The 12,903-nt window shown below is 35.4% G+C and overlaps 1 protein-coding gene across 3 annotated transcripts in view; it reads left to right on the top strand.

Annotated features, from left to right (window-relative positions):
• Positions 1-12,903, top strand: part of KIAA0825 (KIAA0825 ortholog) — a 408,207-nt gene that overhangs the window by 131,022 nt on the left and 264,282 nt on the right. For all 3 annotated transcript variants that reach the window (XM_068535640.1, XM_068535641.1, XM_068535642.1), the window contains 2 exons: positions 2,516-2,706; positions 5,388-5,570. In XM_068535640.1, coding sequence (XP_068391741.1) covers positions 2,516-2,706; positions 5,388-5,570 — 374 coding nt within the window. The remainder of the gene's footprint in view (positions 1-2,515; positions 2,707-5,387; positions 5,571-12,903) is intronic.

The raw sequence follows: 12,903 nt of genomic DNA, 5'->3' as shown, positions 1-12,903 counted from the left end.
AGTATAGTTGACATCTGCTCAATTTTAGCAACTTGTGTTTTCTAATAGTCAGAGAATAAAGAATTGTCTGTTCAAAGATAATATTGAGTGGCTTATATAATAAAGCCCAGCTGCTTGTTTCCTGATATATAATCTAAATAAAAGCTCACATCTGTTTACCTTATAGTGGGTCTACAAAAATAACAGATGTTTACTAGCAGAATACTTTTGAAATGACAACAAAGAGGGAAACAGGTCAGAAAAATAAATGAATCACATTTAGTTTAATGAAAGCCCTTGCATACATTGAACTTACACACATTTTGAAGAAAATTGTGAGAAAGATGACCAGCTTGGAATGTCTTTAAGTAAACATGAAGTTTATATTTTTAAAAGTCTTAAAAATAAGTATATTTCACTTTAGGAGAAGAAATTTGTGTGCCTAAAGTTATCTTTATTTTCTCATTTATTGCTAAAAGGTAGCTATTAAGAAAATTGGTTTTTTATATTTTGAAAAATATGAGAAATCATGTTGGCCGTGTTATTATAGGCACCCACCCATTGCCACAGAGAAAGTGTAAATCATTCAGGCCAGTTATGGGTTGGTTTTGCTTTAATTAACACACAACACAGAAAGTAATAAAGAAAATCAAGCATTAAAATTCCTTTCTTACTTGAGGACATTTTTTAAAGCATTCTTTATCACAGAACACACAACAAAGAAAATATAAGAAACTATAATTTTGCGACTTCTGCATTAATTTTGTAATTGTTTTTTTTTCTTAAACAGTTTTCATGTACATCTAGTCAGGAAATCAGAAGTGGTCAAAGTCCCCACCAGTTTGAACTTGACTCTTTGACAGTTTGATATCCAAGTTTCCCACCCAAGGAGAATAATTCTACTCATTTATAAACTCCATTTGAAAGTCAATAGATAATAACTATAGATTGTTATTATTACAGTAACTACAAAAGATTTTACTAATCAAAGAAATTACCAGGAGAATGATACGTAAGGAGTATCCACATAAGGAATGATCAACTTTAGGTATAGGAGAACAGCAGACTTTTTTTTAAGATGACATTTGTTTGGGCTTCCCTGGTGGCACAGTGGTTAAGAGTCCGCCTGCCAGTGCAAGGGACATGGGTTCGAGCCCTGGTCCGGGAAGATCCCACATGCTGCGGAGCAACTAAGCCCGTGCGCCACAACTCTGCGCCTGTGCTCTAGAGCCGGCGAGCCACAACTACTGAAGCCCACTCGCCTAGAGCCCGTGCTCTGCAACAAGTGAAGCCACAGCAATGAGAAGCCCACGCACCGCAAAGAAGAGTAGCCCCCGCTCACCGCAACTAGAGAAAGCCTGCGCGAAGCAACGAAGACCCAACGCAGCCAAAAATAAATAAAATAAAATAAATTTATATTAAAAAAAAGAACGAAAACTAAAACTATTCTAAAAAAAAAAAAAAAAGATGACATTTGTTTGAGAAATATAAGTAGTGGGCGAAGCAGAAATTTTTAAGTCCAAGAGGATTACTTAGAGATAAATTGGAAGTTTTTCTCGTTTAACTTTTGATACAGTAACATATAATCAGGATAGTGTTTGAAGAACACATTCTTCAAACTTCAAATAATCTATTTCAAATAATCTTTTACTCTGGTCTGAAGAAAATGAGGAAACTACTAGCATACCTCCCTGAGAGCATGTTAACTAATTAAGGGTTGTAATTCACTTGAGGCTACCTTCTCATTTCTGCCTGTTTTCCTTGTCTTTGGCTGCTGTTGGGTCTCACTCTGTGGTCAGGGAAAATTTGGCACAGAGGTCTGTAGTGGGGTGGAAAGGAATGAAAATCTGGCCCTTTGGAAGTATAAAGTACTGTAAAAATACTAAGAAATGATGATAACATATGCCTAGGCTTTACAAAATCTTGCAAAACTCAGACTATCTTACTGTTTCTAGTATTGTTAAAACTCCATGGATGAAATAGCCTAATATAATCTTCGATAGTTACCCACCCCCTTTGTTTTCATGCATGTTGATAAGTATATAGTATGTAAGTTTATTTTTGCTCCTGTCATTTCATTGCAATGTGAAATCTAAACCATTTATAAAATGATCTCAATGATGCTAATAATCCCCAAAAAATATACATACATAAACAATTTAAATTAATAAATTTTAATTTTCGAAGAATCGGCCCAGTATCTTAAACTAGCATGACTTTGGTTAGCAGCTATAAAGACAATTATTTTAAAGTAAATTTTAAACTCTAGACCAGGTGTAGGTAAATCAAGGCTATGCTAGGTTAAATGCTTGTGGTCTGGATTTGCACAAGAATGTCTGGTCTCATAATTGAAATAAAACATATGTTCCTTTGTCAATAAGGATGTTTTACATGTTGTCAAAAATCTTTCTTGGTCATCTGGTGTGTCAAACTCTCCAGCTATTTCCTTTCAGCCTGAACTAATTAGGTTCATAGGAAGCAAACTGATATTTGGGAAGATGTGATTGTCTTTTTTAACGTGTGGTGGTTTTGCTAGGGGGAAAGATGCTCCTTCTCGCTCCAGATGTGGCATTATTTCTTCTGGGCGCTTCATCACGATCTCTGGACCATTCTGCCCCCTAAGTTAGCCCAGGAGATTCTAGCAGAAGTGCTGGAGAAATCTTTGGGTCTCCTGGCCTCCAGATATGCTCGGGCCCATCCCAGTTATAAGAGAACTCCACAGATAAGGTAATTGAAGTTGTGAAAACCGTTGTTTTTTAAGAAAACTTTTTCATCATTTGTATAAAGCAGAATATAATTCTGTGTCTCATGACATAGCTCCTTGTATATTTAACACATTTCTAACATCTGAAAGGAAATCATCTTCAATTTTCCCGAGATACTTAAGTAGAAATGTGGAACTTGAATCAAAATAACATTGTTCTTTTTTCTTCTTAAAACTGTATATAAAACCCACTTGTTTCTAAAGAGTGAGTCAAGATGTATTACAATCTAGGACATAGATGTCCAAAGGTTAATAAATAAGATAAAGAGAGAAAATTAAGGTCCTGAAATGAAGAAGAAAGCAGCAGTGCTGAGATGAAGTAATTTGACTTTGAGATTCTAGGCAACCAGGGGATTTTCGTTTTTTTGGATTTTTTTAAATGTCTTTAAATAGTGTAGTTAATCTTCATTAAGGAAACTCTTTTGTCTAATCATTTGTCTCTTAATATAATCTAATTACTTCTTTCCTCTTTTCCTTTATTTTTTTCCTTTTCTTTTCAGTACGTATTACTAAAAGCCAGTTCAACAAAATGTGAAATCACAGAAAATGAGTAGCAGCAGTCACGGGGTCTTAAATTAAAGGCTGAATTATAGTCCAATTCTATGGGTTATCTAGGCAATGAATATTACAAAAATGTGCTTACGTGACAGCAATGGTCTGTACAAAGCGAAGGCTTTTGTTTTTACAAATATTCTGGCTAATATGATTAACACCTGCCTTTTAGGTATAAAAAAATTTTTTTTCCGATATATGTTAGGAGGAACCGAAAGACATCAGAGGCTTTTTTTTTTTTTTTTCCAGTAGGAATTATTTTTCTGATCAAGCATGCTGCATTTGAAGGGCATTTAGGTCCTGCTATAGTGTTCTATAAGTATGGTATTTTGAACAGGCTGTTTTGAATTACTGACCAAGCATTTTTTTAAAAAACATTGAACTCTGAAGAATAGACAGAAAATTCCTTTTGAGAGCAAAGAATACCTTCATTCTTTTCCTGATGTAGCTTAAATCACTTTTGACTGTGAGGTGGCAAGCCATTAATGAGATGCTTATGAAATCAGATTTACTATTAGCTCATGAAATAGGTAGTATATTTAATTGATTAACTGTACTATAGAGACTTTTGGTTTCTGTTTTCTGGGTAGTTACATAAAAATGCCACGCAAAGCTAGAGTTATCTCTCCTAGTTTTTAATACGTAAAATAAATAAATAATTTTATTTGAATGGTTAATTCTAAAACATCGATAGTGAGGAAATCAGATTTCGCAGGCATGTGTGTGTTTGTGTCTGTGTGTATATATATATCTTGGATTTGCAATTGTTTAATTAGCAATTAGAGTGAGTGGATGCAAACAATAATTAAACCTTCCTAAGGGTGATTCTTGATGCTTGTAGAATTCCAGTAGCTTCCAACTGTTGTATAACCAAAACCATATATATGATTTATATATAATATGTTATATATTATTAATGTATGTATACATGTATTATATATAATACATTTGAAGCCAAAATGTCATTTTAAAAGATCCTCAAACCTATTTGTTTCTTATCACTTCAAAATTTTCATCTTCTATTTCTTCAGCACTGAGTTTAAAAGAAAAAAAAGAGGAAATTAACTGAGCTCTGTACAATTTAGTCATATACCAAAATCGTCTTTAAACAGATCTTTGGAGTGCTGTTAAAACTCAAGAAAGATAGAAACCAAAAAATGAGCTTATGAATAAGAAAAAATATAGCATATTTGCCACAAATTTATTTAATATTGGAAATTTCTGAAACAATAAGCTTTTCCATTTGCACTTCTAGTGTCATTTTTTCTCATCTCCCACTTGCTGGGAGAACATGTTGCCCAATCTTGTAACTTTCTTTTTTTTTTTTTTTTTTTTTTTATAAATTTATTTATTTATTTATTTTTGGCTGTGTTGGGTCTTCGTTTCTGTGCGAGGGCTTTCTCCAGTTGCGGCGAGTGGGGGCCCCTCTTCATCGCGGCGCGCGGGCCTCTCACTGTCGCGGCCTCTCCGTTGCCGAGCACAGGCTCCAGACGCGCAGGCTCAGCAGTTGTGGCTCAGGGCTTAGTTGCCCCGCGGCATGTGGGATCTTCCCAGACCAGGGCTCGAACCCATGTCCCCTGCATTGGCAGGCAGATTCTCAACCACTGCGCCACCAGGGAAGCCCTGTAACTTTCTTTTGACACCTTGTACTTGGATGAGGAGAATTGTCCTGCTATCAGATTTTTACCTATCATGCATATATGGATAATAGCAAATTTTCTTTCAGTCTGACTTTTGCTGAATTTAATTGCTGACTTTTGCTGAAGGAAAGTCTCTTGAGATTCTTGAAGAGTATCTTGATAATGCAAAATAAACATTTAAAAAAAAAAAAAAAAGAAGTACTCCTGAAACACTTCACTACTATAGACTTCACAATCCCTAAAGATAATGAATGGTATTATGGGTCAGCTAACACTTGGAAACTCAAAAGCTATCTTTGATGCTGTCTATCTGTTTTTGATCTCTGAAGCTCTGATAGCTAACCAAATATATCTATTCTTACATATTCTTAATATAATAGCTATGGATGATAGTGTATATACCAAGCAGAAAAATGATTTTAACATGATTTTCTTCTCTTTCTTTCCAACAGACTTGATGTCACAACAATTTTAATATGCACTGAGAACATGTTATGGTCAGTTTGCACATCTGTACAGAAGCTTTTGAATCCTCATGAGTATGTAGATGATAAAATTTTTAAAATTCATACCCATTGTAATAATCTCTTCACAACATTAGTCATTTTGACTTCACCACTAACTGAATTATACCAGTAAGTATCAAATATATTTTCTTTTTAGCTATTATGATATATAAAATAATGTGATTTAACAGAGTTATTTTCATGATACTTACTAAATTGTGTGAAGTAGCAAGTAGAAATTTATTGAAGTGTGTTTTTGATATGAGGTGAACCATTTTACAAAACTAACACTAACCAACAGGAGTTTCTTCATTCTCAGAGTAATTTGGTCCTAGTAATGTGGTATATCTCTATTGGTCGAGCCTATGCAGTTGATAAGGCGCCAATACAAGCAGGATCATTTCGAGCATCACTATTTTGAGTTGTTTAAATGATCAAAGTAAATTAATGGATTGGTTATTTCAGTCATAGCTTGAATACTCTATGAAAAAATAAATCATATCCAATGGCTTTGTGCTCCTTTTAAAAATATTTTTTAATTTTTAATTTGATATACAGTGATTTTCTCTAATAAAAAATATTTTTAAATGATTGTAAAATATTCTCAAGGGACTTCCCTGGTGGTCCAGCGGTTAAGACTCTGTGCTTCCACTGCAGGGGGGCGTGGGTTCGATCCTTGGTCAGGGAACTAAGATCCCACATGCTGTGCAGTGCGGCCAAAAAAAATAAATAAAATAAAATATTCTCAAATCTAGAAGAGACCTAATGGTTCCATACTTTCAGTTACTCTGCCATAGATTTGCATTTTTAGTATTAGACTTTAGTGACTGAGCTAGTAATGGCAGTCAGTGGAAATAGGAACAAGTAATTACATTTTTTAAATGTTGAAATATTTTACTTAGCTAAACAAATAAGATTTAGGGAAATTAAAAAATTTGAACTACTTTTCTGGCTTATTTCATTCAAATTTGTAATATTATAAAAGAGATTAGAGTAAATCTTATAATAAAACATTAATACAATTTTGTTTAAACCCTCCTCCAAAATAGTCACTTTATCTTGAAAGACTAGATATTGCATATTCTTAGTTTCTTGGATAGTAAAAATTATACATATTTCTATTTCTTAGGATAAATTAGGTAAAGTATTTGTTTCTGCACTATGCTGGTAAAGGCAATATATAAATCTTGATTTTCAGTAAATTTTAAGACTTTTGTGTTAGAAATTCTAAGAGTAATTAACAAGGTTGATTTCAGTTTCCCTATAATTTTCACCCACTCCTTGACTTTCAACAGACCCATTGTTTACAGATTGCTTCTTCTGGCAACCTTACCATTGAGAACTCATTTTAGAAATAGAGAATTCTTTCAGAAAGGGAAAGAAATAGTGAGATAAATTGCCATAAATTTGGGATTATATACATAATGGTGCATAATCATAAAAAGCTCAAGGTCTGAAGCCTATAATAAATCCTAGTAAACTAAACTGATTTACCATAGATGAAAAAATTACTATGCTCTTAGTTCAATGGGTCATTTCATCTAAGGGGAAGGCCCTGTGAAAATCAGGAACAAAGTTGACAAATTTCATGGATTGGTCATGGTGAGCAATATTGAATTTCATGGTCTGTCACAGATGAATAGAAAAATTTTAACCCCCCAACGCATTTGTAAAACAAATAAATTATTATCAAAGATTGCATATTTTAATAATAATAATATAACACACATTCATTATTGTTAACCTGTGGCCTTCTGATACATTTTAAAACAACTATGCAAGTATTCAAATCTCTGTGATTTGTGCATTAGATATTGCACTGTAACCTCATTCAACAAATTTAAATTGCTAATTTCAACCAGGATTGCAGAACATTTTATACCAAGCACTGCCTCTGGTTTTCTTAATATAAAACATAGATAGTGGTATTGCTTTGAAGCATGAACAAAACTCTATACATACTTTAATTCTTTTATTATTTCTCAGATCATAAAAATTTTCACAGATTGTATCCATTTATGTTGATATGAAATTTATTATTGCTTTCCTAAAGTATAAATCTAATCTTTAAAATATATTTTGCTTTGTATTGACAAAGAAAATCTACAGGACAGCATGTTCCTCACCAAATAGGAAAAAAAGTGTGTGTATGTTGCAAGAACCCAATTGACTTATTTATTAGCTTCTTTTCACAGCCAGGATATGAAGTTGTCATATTATTAGTATTTTAGAAAAAAATTGTATCTCTGTCTCACATTTAAAAAGTAAACTGTATGCTTTGAGGAACTGGTGAAAAGTAGCAATCAGATGTTGATAGCATTGAATTTTTATAAACTATGCCTGACATTTGTTACTCTATGTGATATACCTTTTTTGAAGGTGACTGCCTTTATTCCAAGTAGTTCTGACAGATAAACTGATTGTATTTTCCTTCCTGAGCTTAGCATAGGACTACTAAATCCCAGGGCAGAAATACGATTTTTAAATCTTTTCAGAAAGAATGAAACGTGTTTGCAAAAATATGTGTTCTTTTTTAAGTCTCCTTTGCAGATTTCTGTTAGAATGTTGTAAAAGGAGTACTTTAGGTTTGTCCTCCAGGGAGAGAAACCTGCTGAAACAGAAAACATTCACCATGTATTTTCCAAAATGCTTATCACGTGTAGTTATACTTATCTTCTTCTGTAAAGGCAGTTAAGCTGCACTTTCAGAAGTGTATTCAATGCACGTTCACACACATACCCAGACAGTGATTTCACGTATTGCGTTTTGCTTGCGTAGAATGTTAGTTTTAGTTTGTATATAGCAGATTAAAATTAATTTTTAGAATTTTAGGTAAATGTAATTTAGTTTCAATTCGACAAATGTTGTTGCCTCCCTAGGCCCTATGATTGAGCACCAGGATTAAACACAAGGGGTACAGCAGTGAACAAGATGAAATATTCGCCCCCAAGTAATTTAGGAAAGTCTGAAAAAATTTTTAATGTTAAAATTGAATGTTATATCTCCAGAATATTTTGATGTGTTATATAAAAACTAAAAATGGAAATTTTTTGGAAGTTGATTGTCCCCAGTGTTACATCATTTAATAACATGGAAGAATGAATTTCAGTACAAGTACCAACATACCAGGCAAAGGTTGGAGTCATCAGCAATAGGCCAGAATGTTGATCACTAAGCCAAGGAACAGCAGACCTATCTTTGGGGTTCACTTGTTATCATTCTCATGGCTTTTGAATCACTAAACTCTAAGGTATTTCAGTGCTTTGTCTGTAGTTCAGTTTCAAACTAGTACTAGGTGTTTTAAAGTTATTGTCTTAGCTTGTTTATCTCTTTAGTTATATGAAATTATTTCACTGTTCCTCACAAAACAGAACATGTTGGACTAAAACTTTGTTTTTCATACTTCAGGAATGTCTGGCACACTCGAAACAGGTAGTTCCTCAAAATGTTCAGCATAGGGATGCTCATGTAAAATGTTGAGCATATGGTCCTATGACACAGTAGTTTTACTCCTAGGTATGTACACAAAAGAAATGCAAACATATGTCCATGCAAAGATTTGTACAGAAGTGTTCATAGCAGCATTTTCCATAATAGCACAAAGTGGGAAGAACGCAAATGTCCATCAGCTGGTGAATAGAAAACAATATGTGGCATATACATAGAGTAGAATATTATTCAGCCATAAAAAGAAATGGAGTACTGACAGATGCTGCAACAGGGATGAACTTCAAAACCTGCATGCTAAGTGGAAAAAGCCAGACATGTGAGAGCACATATTGTGTGACTCAGTTTACTAGAAACTTCCAGAATAAGCACAGCCACAGAGACAGAGAGTAGATTAGTGGTTGTCAGAGGCTGAGAGGAGGGGAGAATGGATAGTCCCTGCTAAGGGTACAGGGTTTCTTTTGAGCCTAATTAAAATGTCATAAAATTAGATAGTGGTGAAAGTTGCACAGCTCTGTGAATATAGTAGAAATCAATTAGTTGTGTACTTAAAATGAGTAAATTTTGTGGTATGTGAATTATATATCTCAATAAAGCTGTTAAAAAATGAATATAGATTAGATGGGAATAGAAATAAAAATATGTAAAAAAAAAAAAAAAAAAGTGTCTGGCAGAATGCAAGATGATCCAGAAAACAGAGGTAGTTCTCTTAGCCATTTTGTTTAGATTAAATGACTCCCTTTGTACTCTTCCCTCTAAACATTATTTTTGAGGGAAATCTCTATCAAAAAAAAGAACTAAAATCAAACAGCTTTATGTGTGGTCTAAATAAGATAAGACACTGGTAAACGGCTAGTCGTTAATTTTGGAGAAGGCCAGTGCCCTGAATCTCTGACTAGCTGGTTCCTGCCCTGTACTCTGGGGTCAAGTCTTGTTCTGTCTCTTCACCATATGTCCTGTTCTCAATCTGCGCCTTGGCTGTGTACCACCCAAGACTGACTTCACAGATGCCCCCAAAATTCATCCTCCTTTCTACTGAGCAGGGTCTGACAATACCTTCTATTTATTCACTCCTTTTTTTTTTTTTTTAAACCAGTATTTACAGTGTGCTTTCTATAGGCCAAGCATTGTGCCAGTCATTTTCTAACTTCAAATCATCATTTTCTAACCTCAAAGAGTTATTTTCATCATGAGAAACACAAGCCAGGGGAAGGAGAAATGCAGGGAACCATACTGTACTCCAAGTAGCTTACCTTGTGTCTTTCACTTAATGACGTTTAGGCAGCAACTTTTAGTCCCAGGGGTAACACTGCTTTATGAAAGAAAAGCAGTGACTTAGAATTATGTTTAAAATGGTGAAGTAGATTGAATTTGGTTATCTCTACATATTCATGGTTAGTTGGCTATGATTTTAGGGGCATCAGAAAGCCTCATATGTCCTCAGTTATCTCAAGTATTCCAGTGTTGTCTCAATAGTTCAGTTTCAAACTAATTCTACTTCTTCTGAAGTTATGGTCTTCTCTTGTTATTTTTATTTATTGCGTACCTCCAATGGATTCGGCACCATGGTAGCCACAGATGATATAGGACGTCTCACCTGACCCCTCCGCCCCTGTGGAACTTACATCCTTGGGCTACCTCGATTCCATCCTGGAGATTTACTCCATTAGCGTCATATTATGAGACACAGTTCTTCTGGGAGGGCAGCCAAAAGCAGGGTGGCACAAGAGAAACATAAAACCCAGCTAACTCTTTTAAACATATCAGTTTATCTCACTTTTGATGTGCACTGAATTTATTTCATTCTAGCAGCAGCTGGCTGCATAAGCTCAAGGAGCCAATCAGTTTTGATAATGAAAAAAGGAAGGAAGGCAACATAATTGTAGATCAGAGACCCAAAAGAGACAGAATCTGGGATAGTGTGCTCAAGTCGGGTGGTATGATCAGCCCAGAGCCAGTATGATGTTAGTAATAGAGAAGGGGCATGATGTTGGAGGAAAGGCAAAGGCAAGGAGTTTCCCCAAATTTATATTTTTCCCTTTAAGCAAAGCTGTCTTTACAGGCCGCTAATTTGGAAATGTGAAGAAATGTATTCTGCTTCAACCTATGGACAATTACTTATTTTTAAAGGAGTATGCACATTTGCTATATCAAAATTCTTTTATGTCTTGTGGAAAATATAATTCTGTGGCTCATATGATTGTATTTTACTCTCCACTATGAATTATTTAGAGCATCTTCTCTTTTAACTGTATACCAAAACATCATTAGAGGTTATCTAATAGCTAGATCATCATTTCATTCTCCCATGGAGGCTTGTAGGCCAATTTTCACCCTGTTATACTCTCCAGAATAATGAAACTAATTTGGGATCTTGCTGTGGAATTAAATGCTCATACAGATCCCACCCCCTCTGAGACCATAAACATCTGCCATAATATTTTATTATCACCAAATAACCTTACTATTGCCAGTACAACTCTCAGTGGAGGAAAAGAGTTTAGGGACTGGCAGAAATGTTCTGGGAAGTATTGCATTGCCAATGGTTTGTAGTCTAAGAAATTTTGGCACCAAATAACCATTCCATTATTATTAGATCCTCCATTATTTTTTCTAATCTTGAGAATAAAACTGTACCTAGACAACTGTTTAGACTATTAGGAATTCCATGTCAGTTCTGAGGTAGTTGTAGACCTTCTGAAGAAGTATTTGCAACTGTCGTTATCATACTGATACCACCTTACATTTGTTGAGCCCTTGTTATGTACAAGGCACTTTGCTAAAGGCTTTTATGCATTATCTCAATCATCACACTGACCTTGTGAGGTGATTATTATTATCCCCATCTTACAAATGAGAACACTGAAGCAAAATTAATTGCCAAACAACATTACACATCTAATAAAGAGCCCACCCAAGATACACACCCAGGCTATCTGGCTCCAGAGGTCCTGCACATACTCAGGCAGGTGCATTTATGATCTTCCATGACCCTCCCCTTGGGTATGGAGCAGGCAGCAAAAAGTGAATGTAAAAGCATCAGAGGTAGAGTTAAGTCCTAAGAAGAAGCAAAGCCAAATAAGGGCATAGCGAGGGATGGAGTGGTGAGAAGGGAAATATTTTAGACAGGGTGGTCAGGGAAGACTTATCAGATAAGGTTTTGAGGTAGAGCCATCTATAGAGCCAGTTGAACATGACAGAGGGCATTCTAGGTAAGGTATTCATTCTTGGAGAAATGAGGTGCCCCCTACCCCCTGCAGATAACTGGACAAATGGGGATTTATGCAAAGGGCTCAAAGAGGTAGGTGGAAAAGTAGGCAGAGGCTATGATACCACAGCCTCTAGTTCCTCCTTCTCTCTCATCAAGCCCAGCTCTTGTCCCATCCTTTTCCCCAAGTATGTCACTTTCTTTGAGACAGCCTTTTTTTCCAGACTCCTTACTGTACCTCCTCTCACATTATACCAGCACCTTCCTCTTCCTAGCTCCCTTGCTAGTACGTGTCCCTCTCCTGCACCCTCACTCTCTTGGCCTCTCTGTTCAGCCTCTGGAACACTGTTGGCAAAAATCACTCAGCTGTCCTTTTGTACCGTTTGACAATCCTACCCCTTGTCCTGTCTCTGGGTAGCTCCCTCTTTCATCCTTCTTCACTTTGGCCAAACCCTCCACCTTGTCCCATCCCACTATTTGCTAGAAGGTGGCCTTCTCCTTTACTTCTCTGCGAAACCCAGACCATCATGTATGTACTTTAACTTCTCATCTCCATTCTTAATAATTATCTTGATTCTTACTTACCTTTACATCCTTTGACTGGTGATCAGTGAGTCTATTTTGCCAACCACAGCAAATCTTTTAACCTGAGCTCTTGATGACATTTACCTCCTACACCATGGCCTTAGTCTCTGGTTCTTCTCCCCAAGACTCTCTTGTATTAAAAAATAGTCCTTCTTTATTATTGTGCCTCCCTTCTAAAACAGAGCTTGTGCTCATTGTCTCCACTTTGGCACCTACCATTTA

Source organism: Eschrichtius robustus, chromosome 2, assembly GCF_028021215.1.
Source record: "Eschrichtius robustus isolate mEscRob2 chromosome 2, mEscRob2.pri, whole genome shotgun sequence".
In the NCBI taxonomy this organism is placed as follows: domain Eukaryota; kingdom Metazoa; phylum Chordata; class Mammalia; order Artiodactyla; family Eschrichtiidae; genus Eschrichtius; species Eschrichtius robustus.
The sequence above is the reverse complement of the archived record's forward strand: the minus strand, read 5'-3'. Positions and strand labels throughout refer to the sequence as shown.